The sequence below is a fragment of the Capsicum annuum genome, chromosome 3, assembly GCF_002878395.1.
Source record: "Capsicum annuum cultivar UCD-10X-F1 chromosome 3, UCD10Xv1.1, whole genome shotgun sequence".
Taxonomy (NCBI): domain Eukaryota; kingdom Viridiplantae; phylum Streptophyta; class Magnoliopsida; order Solanales; family Solanaceae; genus Capsicum; species Capsicum annuum.
Window position 1 is genome coordinate 267,559,304 of NC_061113.1, and position 19,873 is coordinate 267,579,176.

Consider the following 19,873-nt stretch of genomic DNA (forward strand, 5'->3'; position numbering starts at 1 on the left):
GGATGGATACTGGCTTAATATAAGGCCTGTTTTGTGGTTGAGATTAATAGTTAAAACATTCCCTCAAATACTCCTCATTGGTGTTGTGACGAATGTTAGAACGAACAATACTTATATGAGGAACTCGAGTTTACTTACCTGAAAGAATATCAACAGCCAAGGCAATAGTGTTTCTTCTTTCATAAACATTTTTGTGTAAGCTGAGGATGACCATCAGCCTACACATTTCCTTTATAAATCACGTTACTGTTTTAAGTTTAATATTACAAGTAATAGTTTGGACGATGTACTTTAAATGAAATGATAAGATAGAAGATACGTCCCTTAAAGACGAGTAATGTTGAAGGTAAACATTAGAACAAAGATTCTCAAAAAGGTCGGGCAACATTGCATTCATGTAAGGTTGCATAGCAGAAGGAAGACTTTAGGTTTCATAAGCGCAGGTTTGGTTTGAATGGGCTACACTTTACAACATCCAACTGTTAATCATGTAGAAATCACCTACTAAAATGTGGCTTCAAGTTCGGGTTAACTACAAGTTCCAAGCTTCACGAAACTCAGGTACAATTTTTATTTACAGTTAGATCTTCTCTGCATCCTACTGAAGGGAGATGGGATGTAATTGCAGCATTAAGATTGATGCATCACCAGCTGATCATTCTCATTGGGGTGTCGAATAAAACTGCTGCTCCTTCCTAATGTTGGAACACTGACCAATGATCTGCAGAGTTGACTGTTGGATGTTCCATAAGCAAGAGCTTCAATAGAAGAGCAGCTGCCAGAGACACCAGGCCTTCCCACCCCTCTCCGGAGACCACTTCCTCGTATTGGAATTTAAAAACCATGTCGTCGACAACATGTCTTGACACCCCCTAGCCAAATTAGAACATGAAAGAAAACAGAAAACAAGAAGAGCTGATTGTAGAGCTATCAGCAAGCTACTGTACAAGCAGAAGCAAGAGGGATCTACCATCTGCAAGGATGCAACACATGAATTGTAGTAGCAAGCTTGCTTATCTACAAAATCCTGTTAAAATAAAAGCAAATCAAGCATTTCAAGCAAAACTCTTATGCGGAAACTGCGGTCAATAATTGGGTTGTTGAGGTGAAGCGGTCAGAGTGCACAGCAGATCATTGGTAGGGAGGATGTGTATATTGCAAAGGGAGAAAGTGTATAAAAGATGTGGAGATCGAAAGTCTCAACCAACTGAAGTCATGAACTTCCCCACATGCCAAATTTATGCAATAATATGAGCCCAATACTTCTATATTAGCGAGTTGAGTTTAATATTGACGATAAACATGGTAAAGATATTTTACCCAAACAGACTTGCAAGGAAATCTGCTGCGTGCTTTTAGAAGTGAATACTCCTTGATGCAATTGAAGCCCTAAGAATTACCAAAAAAATCCCAAAAATATGTATAAGATCTCAACCTCTTGATGTGTGTATATAATTAATGCAAATAAATAATGGATCTATAATCTCTTACCAAGCTAGCCGACATTTGACTGCCTCTAGACGAACAACCCTCTTTGGATCATCAAGAGCTTTGGTTACAGCTTGCAACACCTAAATACGAAAACACACATTGTGGAAATTCAGGCTTCATGAGAAAGACAACAAGAATCTCTGGCAATCCTGATAAGCAAGCAGTGGCATTCTTCTAATAGATACACATGCCATTTCCCAAAAAATTGAAGATTATCAACAATATTATCATACTTGATCATGCTAGGTTCATTTGTTATTATAACCTTACCACTCAGGAATTCATGAAAATCATGTATGCACATATTATACATTTATACAAACATGAAAGAAATCAGGTTCTTAGGGATGTAAACTAGGATCACCGCAATCTTACAAAATGTTCACAAGGGACAAGCAGATGCAGAACACAGCAGCAGTTATCAAAGGCATGGATGCTTAACTAAAATAGATACGCAACTTAAGCCATGTAAGCTTGAGTAGGGATGGCAATGAGGCAGGGGCCGGGTGGGGTTGGGCAAGATGTTTTCACTCAACTCGGTGCATACAAATCATGTGAGCGAAGCTTCTTACGTATGTGAAAAATTCGACGACTGGTGAGAGACTTATCACAAGCTATTGCATCCATTGTTAGGATTTCAGTTAGTGTTCAGGACTGATCTTCTGATAAAATAATGTATATCAAATCATGATTGCATTTCTCACTACAAAACACCAACCTGTGTTCGCATGGGATATATCCTCACATGCGGCAGCTCCGACATGGCACCAAGGCACTGGATTGCAGTCTCTCGAATCGCCTGTTAATTTTAAGAAATGTCAAAATTAAGGAAGGGCACAGGACCGAAGATGATTTCATGAAAGACTTCACCAAATTTTACTAAACAAATGGTGCTTTTATTGCAAGGAAAGAGCTCTTCCCAGTTCCCACCACCTATTCCGGCTCATCCCTAGAGACATAAAGCGAAGACCAAGCAAAACGGAATTTGGGGATGGAAAGGGTACAAGACTCACCAGATTGTATAAGTATTTGTCAAAAAGGAGGAAAAGAAGAACCTATAAAGAATGGAGCTCGGGCCTAAATCAACCCCAAAAGCTAGCTCATGAGGGGAGGATTGCCCAAGTCTCTATAAGGAGACCAATTGTCCATCCCTTTTTCGATGTGGGACTCTTAACAGAACCAACTAAGCAAGTACACTTGAGATCATCCCCACATGCTTTATGTCGTTACAAACACTAGCTATAATCATAGTTATGACTCATACCTTCACATGTAAATTGACAAGACTTTCAGAAGAGCTTTTATTACATTCAGCAGGACTTTTATGATTCCAAAGAGGATATTTTATTTAAAATAGATTAAGGCATAAAAAGCCTAAAGTTCAACAAAAGGACAAGAAAAGAAAATAAAAAAGCAAAGAGAACCAAAAAAAGGTAAGTTTTAGGCTGTGGTCTAAAGACCATGGATCTTTGCTAGGAGTGTTGATTTTTAGCTCCTTCTGTCACCGGAGATGAGAACTGAGCTGACCGCGGCGCCGAAGCACACGACATACCCAGCTGATATGTAAGAAATTGTAAGACAACTTCCTCCCTTGTGATTCTCTCATCCCTTTTCACAACTTTGCTTGATGGTTTCACACCTTCAGTCAGTGACCTGACGCAGGATATGACCAAACCATCTTAAGCAACTTTCTCTTATTTTATTCTCCAAAAGTGCGCTATTTGAACCTTTATGGATGTGGTCATATTTTATGTTGTCTAATCTTTTTTGACCAATTTGAAAAAACAAAATAATCTGGTATGACTGCACATCCATTCAGCATTTGCATCTTTGAGACCCTCATCTCATGGACGTGTTCAACTTTAGGGGAACAACAATCACTCCTACAACATTGCTGGTCTTATCTGTAGAGATTATCTATCACCATTAGCACTCGTGTGCATTTTGTGCAAAGAAAAGAAAAATAAGAAATTCTTTTGCACGGACAAGAAAAATTTTATACATATGGGGAACAACCTCGTGTTCCTTGTTTCTTTTTGGCGCACGCATGAGGTCTCAATTTGTATAGAAAAGAGTACTTCTCGTGTAGAATCAAATTACTTCGAGCACACTATTTATTAGTATAATACTTGTATACGAAGAGCTCTTTTTCCTCCCATCTTCAGCATAATTATTTTACCTCAACAACAAAAGAAGTTACATACCATGAGCCGTAGTCTAGTTTCTCATGACATGGATTTTATGCATCTTTTTTTTTTTTTTGAGGTGGGGAAAGAAAGGGGCATCCAAGAATCCCAAATGAAAAGAAACTTTTACCATCAAATAAGAATAGGATGTGAGCTCAATAAGTCTGCGGATAACCATGGGAGCATTTTCTGCAATAGCTTCTTGTCCTGCATCAGTGAAAGAAGAATGAAATTGGAAAAATACAGAAAAGATTAGCATCACCTTACTGCAAGGTGACACAAATAAATCAAGAAGTAATCTGTGAATTCTAATTGTCAGACTTCCAGACCAAATATACCATGACCAGTTTGATGTGAAGAGGGTACTAATCTTCATATTTGTTTTGTTTACTAAGTTTTGTTACTGCTACAATAACTCAATTCCTATAAGTGAAGTTGTTTGGTGTAGCAGATAGGTGTGGTTATTAACTTCTGCTTGAAAATTTTCCTGTTGGTTTTGTTCTTTATTTGAGATAATGAAAAGTCAGTAATCATAGGAAAAATTTCAATTACTTAAAACAACACAGAAGCTTAAGGTTAAGTACCATATTTCTTAATTTTAATATGAATAAAATAACATGCGATAATAAATAAAAATGTACAATGATTATTAATCAGCTTATTATCATTTGTATTATATATAATTCATAAGTACATAACTTGTTTCGTGAACCAAATCATCTTAACGTACTCAGAGCAAGGCAATAAGCTGGCTTGTCATATGATCATATGTACGTCTAGGAAAAAGTAAAAAGCAAAAAAAAAGAGCAATTTGAGAGTCTAAATTATTGGACCCTCCCTTTAGTATTCAAATATGCCACTTACATCTAGCATGTAGCATCACAAATAAAATCTTCAGCAAGTACAGATTTGGCAGTCAGTGAAGCTCTTCTATTCAAGTAACTTCTAGAAGCTAATTGCTTACGTTTTTTAACTTCGTTATGCGACCATGAAGATGAACGCATATAACTATGAAAGATACAGTAAGTACGCAAATCCTTAGCTGATGGTGGTCAATAAGTAAATTGTTTGCACATGCTACAGCAATGAACTTTTCACAACTAAGAGAAATTCTCACCGAAATTAGCAAGCACCCTTACCAGTTTTATCTGTTAATATTCCAGAGAGAACCATTAAGAGACTGTAAATTATATCCTTATGAGAGATATCCTTGCTCAATAAAAGAAAGCAGTCCGTAAGTACAGGAAGGACCTGTATACAAGGAAAAATATCATAAGCAATCAACCTCAGGGCAGACTATCAAAATTAAGAACTAAACAGTCGCAGTCATTGCGCAGCTCGCTGACCTTTTTGGCATCACCGACAACAGCAGCAAGAGGAGTTTCAGATACTAGGTGTGCAAAAGCTTGATAGAGAAAACACCTGAAATCGCGGGACGATTTTAACTTAAAAACGAGGATGTGAAACAGGCAAGCCAGCTTAACATTAGGTCAGATCTACAGCAGTTGAATTCAACTTACTACAGTGAGCTCTTTTAAGACAGAAGTCTTATCCAATCTTTAATCAGGGAAAATGATGTAGCTACTGAAAATTCCAACCAAAATTATCCTCGTTTTATTTAGGGAAAGAACAAAACTTTGGAAACGTATGTATGGGGTTTCATGTATGCACTGACATGGATAAGTTCAACATTCAAGAAGCCTTAGTGTACTCGAAAATCCAAATGAAACAACCCGTATACAAGTGGAACACAATTAAATAGGTAAATGAAGATCTCACGATACATAGGTAACAAAATGGGCTTCTGAATGTTTCATCATCAAACCAAGAACCAGGATATTATAGTTTCTACCATAACCAGATAGAAAATGAGTGTGTGAAGCTCCACACATAATTAAAAAAAAAAAAAAAAAAAGAAGACTCCTCAACTATATTGATACGTACCTTGTAGTGGATGAATCACACTTGACTATTGCAGACAAGAACATAGGCATCATAATGTTGAAAAAACGTTGTTTATAGAGTGGGCGAATGATTGCATGGTAATTTCTGCTCAAACAAGCATCAGAATCACTCATAAGAATATGAAATGCATCAGCAGCTGATTTTCTGAGACAAAGCACTCTGTGCTCTGCGGGATCTTTCATTTGACCATTAAAAGGTAGCGAATTTCCCTGATCTCCATTCGCAACTAACAGACTCAAGAAAGTCATTGTCACATCTTTTAGCTTCTCATGACCCCGCATAAGCAGACCTTTCCCTATCCATGCTAATCCAACAACAGCATGACTATTCAAACTACTTAGACTCAGGTTACCCATATCAACAGCACCACCATCATTGCCCTCTTTCCCAATACTAATGTTGCGCCACATTACATTCTTGAATAGTGTATCAATAACCTCTTCGAGACTGCAGTCTTCTGACATATTTAGAGGAAGTTTGTTAACCAAAGAACCCAGGGCCTGCGCTGAGGGAATATGACCTTCAAGGAGGGTCATCGATAACAACTGTAATAACAGTCTTATATTTGGTATCTGAGCTTGAGGACGCAACGCAATTACAACTGAAGCGAAGAGTGAAGTAATCCATTCATCTCTGGATGACAAACCCTCAGAAATCTGACCAAGTTGAGTTTTCTTGTTGAAGAGATCGGTTCCTAGGATCAGATCTTTTGAAAGGAAAAAGGAGCTTGTTTGCATCACAGCAATAGCTTTCTGAAGAACCTTTTCTTGGCTTTCCACTGAACAGCCCGTCACAGCTTGCTTCACTGCAGCAATTGTTGCACCCAGAAGTTCCTAAAGTAAATTATAGTATGTTTTTAGAGCATATTTATCGTCGAGCTTATGGAAAATCAGATGGCAGCCGAAAATTTGTTGAAATAGAACAAGACACATGAAGAGAACGGGACGAAACATATGATGTGCATACCTTTCCCTTTGCTCCTAGACTTAAAGATGTGCTACTTTCCATTTTAGCGAAAATATTAACCGCAAAATTCAAAGAGACTTCATCTGTACCTCCATTGAAATGGAACCTGAGAGGACACCAGAAGATAAAGGTCAGACCTTCGCTCAAGAACATTGCAAAACCCAGAAATATTAAGCTATTTAACTCAGCAAGTCCGACTGTTAAGACAAAAAATCCAATTATCTTTCAACTTACTTAGACGTAGGCTTACATCACCTGCCAAATAGATCAAATAGAAGCTACTTTTGTTAGGGTGTGTGAAACTTGAAGCATTTCCCAGGTACAGGGAACTCTTAACTACAGAAATAAAGACTAGAAAAGAACAATCCAATACTGTGTACTTTTTACACCTCCCTTTCCCTTTGCTCTTCATCCTTAACCCATTTTTCAAAATATTTTTTCTTCTGGGAGGATAAGTGGAAAAGCAAGCTAGTGAAGCAATGTGAAACATGAAACTGGGTAGCATCAAATATCACACATGACATAAATCAACAAAGAGCACTGGCCAGCCATACGAGGATGCATCATAAGTGAGAATGCAATAGGGAGAAATAGCTTGAATAGCAATAAAATAGAATGGAAAACTATAAAAGCGTGATTGCAGCGATTGAGTTCGTACCATGGAAGTACCTTACTGGAATAACATTCCAAAAGCCCAGCTGTCAATCCAGCTAATTGCTGATCTCCATGGACCTGCAACAAGAGAAAGCTGTTCTGTTAATAAAGGGTCAAGATGTTAGAGAAAGAACAGAGAGAGTTGAAAGGGGGATGTGCTCAACAGCGAAGTTTTCCATTTCTAGGTTAGTCATTTGCAGCAGGAACTCATGGGCGCATACACATACATGTGTATTAAACATGCCAGAAAGAGAGAAAAGTGGTTTAATTTAGTCAGTTGCTGCAGGAGTTCATGGAAACATACACCTAGAATGCACACGACTGGAAGAAGCACACCAGCAAACTTAACTTAAAGAATGACACAAGAAAGAACATGAAATTTCCTGTAACAGGAGGATTTACAATGCCCCAAAATTAAACAGAAGATGCATGTGCTAAGTTCGTAAAGGCCTCGAGGTTTCAATTAGTACACGTACAAAAATCTCAGATAAGCTGGCAGATATAGTCTTCTCCAATTCGCTCACAACACTATGCATGAAACTCTTCCCAGTCATCCCGATATCAAAAATGGCCTCCAGTTTGAGCGATTGAGGCATATTTAAGTCATCAGAAGAAATTAGAGAAACAATCTTTTGCCTGACAATATTGTTAAAGCTAGCTGCCTTCTCGTCCTCATGATACTTATTGACAAACAAGCTGATCTCCACTAATGCTTTCAGTGCTGCCTTCCATAGAAACTTCTTGTTGAAATCAGATACAATGACTGAGGTCAAAGTCAGCAAGATATTCTCAAACACGAGCTTTGAGACTGACATAAAGCTTCCAGGAAATGTAGCCAAGATCTCCAAACCTTTAACTTGAGCACAAAAAAGGAACGACTTCAGTCAAAAATAATTATCTTACACTAAGCAGAACACAATAAGCATAGAAGCATTCACTACGAGCTTGACAGGCTCAAGTGTCCTTAGGCAATTTCCTAAAAGGGGAAGGAAACCAAAAGTAAGTTCTGCACTCTCCCAACAAGGCAGAAGAACTAACAGCATCAGAGTGCATCAACACCCAATGATCTATTTTGATATTGAAACAATGAAGAAAGATAATTTTAAATTATGTACCAGGTTATTATTAGCCTCTTTCCCTACTCCATTATCATTCTTAACAGGTAATTCCCTACATTATTTAGGGGTTCATGGGCAACAACTAGGGAAACACATCTGATAACCTCCACCTTTTTGATAAGAAAAGATGTTGGTGCTAGAAGCATTAAATAGATGCACTGCAGATACAGAGAACGTTCAGCTTCAATCAGGACCAGTACCCTCTCTATTTGCATATTTCAATTAATGCCAACAATACAAAGTTCATATGGATCTATTTTTCTTTCTAAAGCCGAGAAATCCCCAAGCACTAGTGAAGCACAATTCAGAAATCGAGTGGATTATGGGTCCGTCTCGGCCGTTCTCCACTTCGATCCTAGGCATTTGTCTGCAACGGGTTTGAACCATGCGCCTAATCCACATATCACTCGGTTGCACTTTACCATCAGAACAAAGCACTCCACTCATGTGTATCTATTTTGAACTATCAACAGTGTTATCAAAGGCGCGCTTAAAGTGCGCTTAAGCCCTGAAGCGAGGCTCAAAACATGTTGAGCGCTTCACCTCGCTTAATATGCACTTCAGTGTTGTCATCAATTTTCTAAGACATGTTTTTCCTTGCAATGAGCCTCAGGCGACACTAAAAGATTGATATTTCACTTCAGTGTAATTGTTTTTCAATTTCCTTGTTCATATATTTGTCATGCTTATAATTATTAATCTTAGACTAAACATACATACTTGTATGTTTTCTACCTTTGCACTTTTTTTCATTAAAGCCCACGTTGTATTCACGTTTTGCACCTAAAGCCCCAACGGACCTTCGAGTTTTTTGTGCTTTTTTCTTTTGATAACACTGACTATCAATAGCTCATGGCCAGCCACCAAAGCATCTTATTTGCTTCAATTGTAGAGGGAAGAGAAAATGAGAGAACAGATTTATAGGTAAATTGACAGGACAAGGAACATCATTTTTACTTGTATGACTTAGACTAAAGAAGAAAACAGCTCAGTTCCAGAACAAATTCATCGGTCAAAGAGAAGTACTTACCTGCTGCGTAAACATAAGCATTCCAAGTGCTTTCAATAGAACTTGCTCGAATGAGACAAAAGAAAACATTGCATAATGATGTGCAGAAACTATGAAGTATCTGGCACCAAGAGTCACGTGATATATCAGGAGCTGAAGTGCCTTTATCAGAGCTGACTACCAGCTGTCTGCATGCAGCAAGGAGTTCAACACATAGATACAAGGCTCCAAAGTTTAAGTTCGCATCCAAAGCTGGATGAACAGTTTTGTGGGGATCTTCAACCGAGAGCCTTAAAGCATCCACCAACTGAGGAAAGAAACTTTCAAAAACTTTATTGCAGGAAGATCCAGAAGCTTTAATGCAAACAGAAAGAACATGCCCAACTGCATGTAATCGCTGCTTGTATTGGGTAGAAAGACTATTAAAATCATTGAACTGGAAAAGGGAGTTCAGAAATGAGCTTATGTCCCCATCACCCAGAATCAAACTCAAGAATGAAGCATTATGCTGCCGAACAAGCACCTGAAGAAGTTCAAGGGCCTGTGTCATAATTTCACTCTCATGAAAACCTAATCCATCTACTGGATCAGAATCCACTGACACAGTGGATAGCGGACAAGTAAATATTGCATCTTTTAACGCTGACCAAAGGGATTCTGTGTATTTTTCCATTCTATCTGCTCCATATTTCAATGTGCAGTAGCTAAGGTACTTCAAAGACTCCACCTGGCGCACAAGAATCCATGAAAATATGAAAGATTAAGACATTACCAACCCAAACATTGATATCATAAAACAAATTGAAATAGTTGGAACTAACCTTTGCTGACGGCAGAGAAGAAGATAGTTTGTCAAGAAGTAATGGAATGACTGAGGGTTCAAAAAGTGGTGTCGAAGCAAATGCCAGCTGGAAAACAGCAAAAGAATGTTAGAATCTAATTTAAAACCAAAAACTTGGTAAAGGAACTGGAAGGAAAAAGTTTCAAAATTGAAGTATCTAACATTACTAATTGAATATAATCAGGATATGAAAAACGAAAAGACAACAATAAAAAAGTGAAACGCGAATGGCATGCTATTTATCGCCTTTTTAGACCAACACACTAGATAAAATTATGGCCCTACGTGATTAGTTCATAATTTAAGATTTTCTATGCAAGGGATGCCCTTCAGTTTTACATCAGGAAAGCATATACCACTCGTTCAATAAAGAACCTCACACCTACTAAGCGTTGGTCCAAACTGCAGTCGTATGAGTGGTGAGCAGCATAATTTAACATCAATGAAGTCTCTAGGCCAATAAAGAGCTAAGTAACAAAAGCAACAACAACAACAACAAAAAACCCAGTAGATTCCCACATCGTGGGGTCTGGGGAGGGTAGAGTGTACGCAGACCATACCACTACCTCTAACGAAGTAGAGAGGATGTTTCCGATAGACCCTCGGCTCAAGACAAAGGACAGTATATAAAAACATCAAAAGCATGGAACACGATAAAAAACATAGATACGCCATCCACAAAAATATGCAACACTGCTAAACAAAAGACACCCAAGCCCTCCTACTTACTGACTACGACTCATCCACCCACCTTAACCCTCTATCCTAATGTTTTTCCTCCATACCTTCCTATCCAGGGTCATGTCCTCAGTCAACTGTAACTGCTCCATGTCACGTCTAATCACTTCCCTCCAGTAATTCTTAGGTCTACCCCTACCCCACTTGAAACCATCCAAGGCCAACCTCTCACACCTACGAACCGGGGCATCCGCGCCCCTCCTCATCACATGGCCAAACCATCTCAACCTCACTTCCCGCATTTTATCCTCCACCGACACCACTCCCACCTTCTCCCGAATAATTTCATTCCTAATCCCGTCAGCCCTAGTAAAACCACACATCCAACGCAACATTCTCATTTCCGCCACCTTCAATTTTTGGATATGAGAATTCTTAACCGGCCAACACTCAGCTCCATATAACATAGCCGGCCTGACTGCAACTCTATAGAATTTTCCATTCAGCTTGGGGGCACCTTCTTATCGCATAAAATTCCCGAAGCGAGCCTCCATTTCATCCAACCTGCCCCAATACGGTGAGAGACATCCTCATCTATCTCTCCATTCCCCTGAATCGTCGACCCAAGATACGTAAAACTATCCCTCTTACAAACCGTCTGGAAATCCAACTTCACTACCACCTCGTCCTCTTGCCTAGAGTCACTAAACTTGTACTCCAAGTACTCCGTCTTGGTCCTACTCAACCGAAAACCTTTAGACTCCAGGATTTGTCTCCAAACCTCCAGCTTATCAGTAACACCTTGTCGGGACTCATCAATCAAAACTACATCATCCGCAAAAAGCATACAACAAGGCACCTCGCTTTGTATACTCCGCGTCAACACATCCATCACCAAAGCGAATAAAAAAGGGCTAAGAGTTGATCCCGGGTATAACCCTGTCAAGACTGGAAAATGCTCGAATCTCCTCCCACCGTCCTCACCCTAGTCTTCGCCCCCTCATACATGTCCTTAACCGCTCGAATGTACGCCACAGGGACCCCCCTCGCCTCCAAGCATCTCCAAAGAACCTCCCTAGAAACCTTGTCATACGAAGTCAATAAACACCATGTGCAGATCCTTGTTCCTCTCTCTATACTGCTCTACCAATCTCCGCACTAGGTGAATTGTCTCAGTCATGGAGCGACCAGGCATAAACCCAAATTGATTCTCAGAAATAGACACAATCTTCCTCAGCCTCCGCCCCACCATCCTCTCCCAAATCTTCATCATGTGACTCTACAACTTAATACCCCGGTAGTTGTTGGAACTCTGAATGTCACCCTTGTTCTTATATAAAGGAATCACTAAGTAACAAAAGCAAGAGACGATAATTCCACAATGCTAGAAGATGTTTTCCAAGAGAAAAAGTTTTCATGTAAACAAACAATCCGATCGTCCATATATAAGAGTTTTATCATATTACTACGCAATACCGACATCTTAGGCTTGCACATAATCTATTAACTTTATAGGGAGTCTCGCGCAACCTCATCAAGATCTTTGCTACGGAAACAGACATCATAAGTACACATCCCTCAATTCCTTCAGCTACATAAAGATTTACAAAAATAAATAAAGAGGGATAATGGTAAATAAAACTGCAAAGCCCAAGGGTTATAAGATCCAGGTTCCAACTACTAACCCAGCTAAATCCCCTTAACCAATGGTTAACTGCAAAGTCTTGGACTAGCATGAAATGACTGCCCAACAATTGATGGACCAGTTTGTACCCATCCAAAAGGTTAGACGAAGATAGCACGATTCTAAATTTAAGACCTAGCTGATCAATTCGTTAACCATTAATTTTTAAATGGAACCCATCTCAAGCTTCAAATAACATTCTTCCTTTTATTGGGATAAAGTAATAATTTTATTATTGAACCACCTTATTATCTGAAATTAAATAGAATATTTATCATCCATACACTAAAGAATACACTTCCAGTGGAAGCACTCCAGGGAAGAGAACCATCTATCAGCACCTACAGTCAATTATCAAGCAGCATCAAGATTGAATCATATATTCTTACAGCTCTATCCTATGCTACGTCACATGGAATAAAAAAAAATTAAGAAGACCCAAAGTAAGTAGCATTGCCAAGATCAACCGAAGTTGTAAGCTTCAATATATGCATACATTGGTTAGTTAAACTCTGAAAGACTTTATTTTTGTTTTTTTAATGGGTAGAGGGGAAAGCGACATATTGGACATGCATTTTTTCAATAAGTACTCATTGCACATACACATCTCTATAAATGCCACTTCAGCGATAAAGACACATCAGACCACTAGATATTAGTACATATTTTGTGGACCATATGTGAGCCTTTCCCTGAATTAAGCTGCTAACCTCTTGCAGAAAAGTTGGAAGAAGAGAAATCTCTTCTCAACTAGAAAAAAAAATATCAGCTGGTTTAAAACTAAACCACAATTAGAAAAAAGACATTGATACCCCATAATTAGAAAATTAATATATGAATCAAAGTGATGCACTCAACTTTCCATATTAATACCTACATCTTTTATTTTTATTTTTATTTTTATTTTTAAAAGGGCAGCCCAGTGCACGAAAGCTCATGCTATGTGCGGGATTTGGGGAAGGCCACCACAAGGGTATGCAAATTCATGTCTATTGTTTAGAGGAACAGTCAATCACTTGGGACCTAGGAGGATGCCATGTGAACTCCAGAACAAATAACTTGACCTTCTGCTCCAGGAATGGATTGACTTGTTAGTGCTTTTAGCATGAAGATACAAAGCATAACATCAATTATAAAAGACGCTTTAGAAAAGGTTTTAATAAAAGCACTATAAGAAATTAGCATACCATTAGGGCCCTCGAGAGTTCCCCCTTCTTTACATCAACATCATCACTCTTAGACTGCATATTCCAAAGAATAACACAAATGAAAATTCGTGAAGAGCAAAAAAGGTGGTGGGAGAGGGAACAAAAATGACTATGCATCACTTACCAAAGATAAATGAAAGTTTGCAATTAACTACACCTTAAATAAGCTACTTTCTCATAGTATAAAGCTATATTAGTAATGAAGTCAGCTGCTTATATTTCCCCTTCAAATGCAGGAAAATTATTCTTGAATGGTATCACCAACTCCCAAAGAGAATAAGTAAGGTATACTACAAGATTATCTCAATCACCAGAAGAATTTTTTTGAACGGTGTCACCAACCCCAAAGAGAATAACTACGGTATACTACAAGATATAAAAGGAATTTCACATTGATGTCAGACAAAATAACACTATTCACAGTCAGATATATATTTCCTAAATAACGGAAGAACAAAATTTCCTTTTCATCCACATTTTAGCACCCAAGGGTGAGGCCTAGTGGTCGATGAAGTGGGTTAGAACCATGAGGTCTCAGGTTCAAATAGATACAAAAACACTAGATGATTTCCTCATCAATTCTAGCCATGGTGGATAGAGTTAAGTTACATAGTACTTGTTGCTATGAGAGGTAGCAGGTATCCGACGGAAATAATCGAAGTACGCACAAGCTGGTTCGGAAACCATTGTTATAAAAGAAAAAAAGAAACACAAAAAATGCAGAGAAGCAGACAGGCAATATAGTTCAATGATCTCACATGGGTAAAATGGATAGGAAAGTAACATTCCAAAACATCGAACAAATCCCCTGCAAAATTCGTTGATGGACCAGAAGCTTCAGAAAGTAATTGTGCCAGCAGTTCAACTATATGAAATATGAGCATCAAGCATTGTGGATCCTTTTCACCATCAATAGCTTCACAGATTCCATAAACGAGATCATCACCCTAGGTAGCCACAATCCAAAGATTAAAATTGAACACATAATGGACCCTAAAGCAAACAAATACATAGGTGGTGGAAGCGAGTAATAGGCCTATAAAACAGAAACTAGATATCATACTCAAAATAATAACAGAATGGATGTCAGGGACTGCTATAACCTATCTACAGAACTGTACGTTTCTCAGGTGAAGAAGATCGAGAATCCCTACAAATTATACTGTTATAAGGCCCCTTAGCCTAATCACGAATTCAAGCTATTGTATTTAAAAGGGTAACTGAAAATTCAAGCAGCTAGAGCTAGAAAGAAAGATGTAATAAGACATCGAATGTCATAAAAAAAATTAGGATAACTTTGTTCACCAAGGCTTAAGCAAATGGGCGAACGTTATAACTTTATTTTGTTTCTTTAGTATTTTGGTGTAAAAAGAAAACGCAAACTTGTCTAAATAGCTTGGTGCAGCTCCTTGGGAGGCTTAGTTATTCTACAAGTTACAACTAAAGATAATATCATATTGGAGTAGTATTAATGAACTCTTTTGTGTTATCAAACCAAACAAGAAAAGAGGTACACTGAGAGCTATTAGTTTAAATTATATTTGTTTGTTGCTTACCCAATATCATTGAAGATGGCATCCAACAGTAAACTATACTATAGTTATCACAAAAATCAAATATAATTAACTGAAATGAATTAAAGGCTATTACCAATGAAAGAAGTGCATCCCGATAGCGGTCTAATAAGCATTCCAATATTTGAAGGCAAAGCTGCAAGAATTAGACAGTAAATTCACCTAGCTAAAGATACTTCCAACAGGTGTAGAAAGAACAGCTTATCTGTGTACAATCACTATACCTTCCTGTCTTGCTGGCCCAGGGACTGCACCTGCAGGTGCTGCAGATAAGACTCTGCAACAGCCTTTGCTTGACTCTTGTTGATCATACCAGTACCAGTTTTCCTCCTTAGTAGAGCCAAACACCCAACAAGGGCACCATGCAACGCTTTCCAGTCTGCCTGATACAAGTACAGTATTATCTATTCAGAGAACTAAGATGATAACCGATTTTTCTTTAAAAAAAAAAAAAGATATACAAAGAGGTAAAGAATCATGGTGTGCACAGTGGTTGCATTTTTTCAAATATTGCTGGAAGGGTAATACAACAATACCATATATTCCTATTAGAAGCTTAAGAGTACTTCGTACTTGAGCTTTAAGATTTATATTTTGAAAAAAAAAAAAAAAAAAGAACGCCCATTTCATAAGATTAAGCCTTAATTAGTTCAGCAATAAGAGAAACTTTTTCATCATAAGTTTCTATTCTGAGAACAGTAGTTCACCAGTAATGAACCAACTTGGCAGAGATACGAGGCACAAACTAAAAAAAATGCAGATAAGGAATAGCCCGCATCTTGTTTTTATCATATTATCTTTGTAAGGGAAACTGCTGATCCTAAAATGCTTGCTCACCAGCCTCTCTGTGAAGAATTCTATCAGACTGCTCATTGCGGTATCACCCAATGGCTTCGATGTTAGTCGCATCAATAGTTCTCCAAGTAAGAGGATACCTGAAAGATCAAAAGTTATGTAGCATAGTAAATACAGGAATAGAAAGAAAGGGAAAATGTGAATTACAGAGAAAAAAGCAGAACTATCAGAGGAAAAAAGCAAAAATGTGTATAGATCTATTGAAACTTTCAACATAAAGCGCAAATAAGCAACAGGTTTTACTGCAAGGCCACAACCGAAAAAATGAAAAATGTAAATGAAATTCAAGAGTAATAACTATAAACACAAACAATAATCGCGGGGACAATGAATAAAATTTATACAAAAGTTAAATAGTTAGTGTTCAGTGCTTCTCTTCAAAACAATCCTGTGAGTGATAGATGAACACCTTCGTGACCCTAAGCAAGACAAACCAGTCATCTTGTTTTGTACCTTAGTAATAACACACCTCAAGCAAACCACTGACAACAATGAAAAGAATTCCATGGACGAGCAAAACTACTCACATTACTGCCACTACTAATCATAACATAAATACATAATGTATGAATATGATTGATGGGTAAAATGTGATAACCACAAAAGAGATTTACAGCTAAGATACTTTGTCAGTTGGTTCAGAAAATTGCAGAAAATGTAAGGGAAATATCCAAGTCTAATACGCTAACCGAAAAAACAGTGTAATCCCATGAGTGGGGTCTGACGAGGGTAGCACGTACGCAGAACTTACCCCTAATTTGTGAAGGTAAAGAGGTTGTTTCTGATAGACCCTCAACTCAAATAAAGAAAAGAAAATAAAGGGAAAGCATCCCAAAGCAGTTTTGGACACATAAAATGAAAAAGTGAAGAAGTTGTGACAAATAAAGGAAAGCATAACATAGCATTCAGAAATAAAGGAACAGTTACTCCAGTTAAATAATACGATAAGTGAAGTACAAAACAACAAATAATAATAGAAATCAAAGTACAAGAAACTACGAGAATAATACTAATACTACGGGCGAGAAAGGAGATGCAGATAAGGCGCTCCAAACTACCACCAACCCTATAATCCATCAGAAATCGAGACAGTGCTCACCTACGGATTAACCGTCTATCCTAATCCGCAACCTCCATATCCCCTATCTAAGGTGCCCTCAGTAAGCTTACTGAGATGCATCACGTCCTATCTAATAACCTTTCCCCAATACTTCTGCAACCTCCCTCTACCCCTCCTTACACCCACTATTGTCATCCTCTTACACCTCCTCATCGGGACCTCTATACATCTCCCCTTCACATGCCCCAACCACCCCAATCTCACTTCCTTCATCTGGTCCACCATGAGGGCCACTCCAACCTTATCCCGAACAACTTCATTCCTATCCTATCCAAGTCTAAGGGACGACCCGGTTCATACCTACTCCGTAGGTGTCGGGGAGGGGGGGACCACTCCGGGCCTGACCTACGCGCCCTCACCCCAGCTTCGCTGGAGGGGCGTTTCAAACCCCCGACCCTGGCACACCACGGTAAGCAAGCTTACCGCTGAGCCAAGGCCATCCCTCAATATCCAAGTCTAATGCAGCAAAATAATAATTGATTGAACGAAAGTAGATTTACCGTTGCCAATTCTTCGTCAATGGATTCATTTACCCCTTCCCCCCAAAAATAAAAATTGTACACAAAAACATCAGCTATTACATTAAAAAAAAAATCTAAAATACTAACCAATCCCAGTACCATACCAACATTTGCACTGTGGATTGGGAATGACCTTCCAAAGTAGAAAGCATTGTTTTTTACTCTTTTTCCTTCCGACGAATGTTACAATCATCAATACTAGTACCAATAACCAAAAAAAAAAAGTAGAAGGGTACCTCTTGAACGAATGATACTATCTGTAGTTGTCAAATACATCTCCATCTCCCTAACCTATATGTATCCACCACAAAATATTAGCTTTTACAAAACAATAAGTTAAACAATTCACAGACCAAAAAACAAAATCTTTACTAATCACCCACCAGTGCTTCTAAACTTAACAGGCCATTCTTCAAAAGAAGAGCAATTGCATCAATGCTCGCAGCCTGCAAACACGTGAATCAAGAAGTGAAATTAGATATACTTGTAAACTTTTCTTTGAGTTGTTCGAAAGAGAGGAGACAAACTGAACAATTAGATATACCTGTTGTGCGGAAGAACTAACGTAAGACTCAATGTGAGTAACATACTCAATTGTCGGAGTGACTGCCATTAACAGTGTCCCGGAAGAGAAAAGGTAATCGGGGGTAGGGGTTTAAGGAACGAACAGCAAGGGTTTATGAAGTTTCGAGTAAAATAAGGAGCGCCGGAGAAAACTGCCGGACTCTTTAGTAAACGTGTGCCCCTCCTTTAATAACTTGGGAACAACAAATTGTTCTAAATTCTACTGTGCTATTAATCATGTTAGTTGAGCCCTATATAAACTGTACACACTCATTAAAAATATATTAATTAAAAAAGTTATTTTATTAAATTAATTTTATTAATTATATTTTAAAGATATAAATTTGAGTAAATATATTTTATTTAGTCATTTAATATTAAAGGTAGTATTCAAAGAACATAATAAAATTCTCTTTATTTCATCAAAGTAACAACTAAATTGAAACAAATATTTCTAGAAAGAAGGACAACTAAAACGAAATGGAAGGATTATAAAAATTACTATAAATTGATCAATATAATTCTATTACAATTCACATTAAAAATTACCATTACCTATTTAAGTTTACTTTTATTAAACTAGTAAGGATAAAATTTTAAAAAAAAATATTTAATTATCTTTTAATTTTTTAAACATGTCAATTATTTTAAAATAATTTATTTTGATAAACATGTTAAGTAATGTGAAACAAAGAAAATAAATGAGTTGTCTTGAAATATATACATCGTGCATTGAAATCTAATTAGAAAAAACATTCTAAAATTGATTCACGGATTAAGTTATCTCGAGCTTATGATCCTTCGATTATAGTTATTAAATTAATTTATTTCAAATAGAGGATTGGATGAGATAAGATGGAAATTCAAAATTAAGATTAGGATTAAATATATATTTTATTTGATTGAGTGTATAAAGGTGTCATCTAGCAGGAGGTATAAGGTCAGGATATCTGTAATACCCTATATATTTCTAAGCTAGAAAATGAACTGTTGTTCCTACACATGAAACCTCCTATCCTGTGATTCATATTCGAGTACATGAATTAGGATGAGTATTCTAGTGGTAATAGAGCTTATGATGTGTTAAGCATATTCATAAGAGTCACTTAGAGTAAGCCCAAGCTAAGAACTTTTGAATCCATCAAATTTTCGTGTGTGATTTCACATAGGTCATCTTTGAACGAGCATAACTTAATTTATAGGTGGTATTTTGGCATATTTATACCCTCCAAATTGTAGCGAATTGAATGAGCTTTCCGTCGATACCAAATTTGCATAAAATGGACACCCGATGAAGAAGTTATGGGGATTTAAAGTTTCAACAACGTCATTTCAGTCAGTGGCGCGTCGCGCGCGTAAGCCAAAATGACGTTTGTCAATTTCCAGTGTCTCTCTGTGATTCCACCGCGTCGCGGTGAGTTTCCAGGTCACAAACGGGG

At 37.7% G+C, this 19,873-nt stretch overlaps 1 protein-coding gene across 5 annotated transcripts; it reads right to left on the reverse strand.

Moving 5' to 3' along the window:
- Positions 1-365: 365 nt before the first annotated feature.
- On the reverse strand, positions 366-18,647 carry LOC107861788 (MMS19 nucleotide excision repair protein homolog). Of its 5 annotated transcripts, none has more exons than XR_001671851.2 (22): positions 18,415-18,647; positions 18,254-18,316; positions 18,107-18,161; positions 16,212-16,309; positions 15,599-15,757; positions 15,451-15,510; positions 14,559-14,747; positions 13,780-13,833; positions 10,211-10,297; positions 9,411-10,116; positions 7,739-8,118; positions 7,267-7,340; positions 6,609-6,714; positions 5,622-6,475; positions 5,024-5,099; positions 4,817-4,928; positions 3,808-3,884; positions 2,210-2,290; positions 1,492-1,571; positions 1,321-1,389; positions 971-1,027; positions 366-872 (listed from the first exon to the last, which is right to left on the reverse strand). XR_001671851.2 is itself a non-coding variant. In XM_047410140.1 (22 exons), the coding sequence occupies exons 1-21, from the start codon at positions 18,481-18,483 to the stop codon at positions 1,356-1,358; spliced, it is 3,198 nt and encodes a 1,065-aa protein (XP_047266096.1). In that variant the 5' UTR covers positions 18,484-18,647; the 3' UTR covers positions 366-973; positions 1,321-1,355. The 5 variants fall into 5 exon arrangements, 4 of the variants coding, with proteins under 4 accessions (XP_047266096.1, XP_016562643.2, XP_016562642.2 ...); XM_047410140.1 differs by having other exon boundaries at positions 366-973; positions 9,411-9,696; positions 9,913-10,116; XM_016707157.2 differs by having other exon boundaries at positions 366-973.
- Positions 18,648-19,873: the final 1,226 nt, after the last annotated feature.

Coding starts and splice junctions, on each gene's coding strand:
- LOC107861788 (XM_016707157.2), bottom strand. CDS start 18,483: ATGGCAGTCACTCCGACAATTGAGTATGTTACTCACATTGAGTCTTAC. Junction 10,117..10,210: donor CTTCTCTGCCGTCAGCAAAG/GTTAGTTCCAAC, acceptor CTTGTGCGCCAG/GTGGAGTCTTTGAAGTACCT. Junction 4,929..5,023: donor TTGTCGGTGATGCCAAAAAG/GTCAGCGAGCTG, acceptor CCTTGTATACAG/GTCCTTCCTGTACTTACGGA.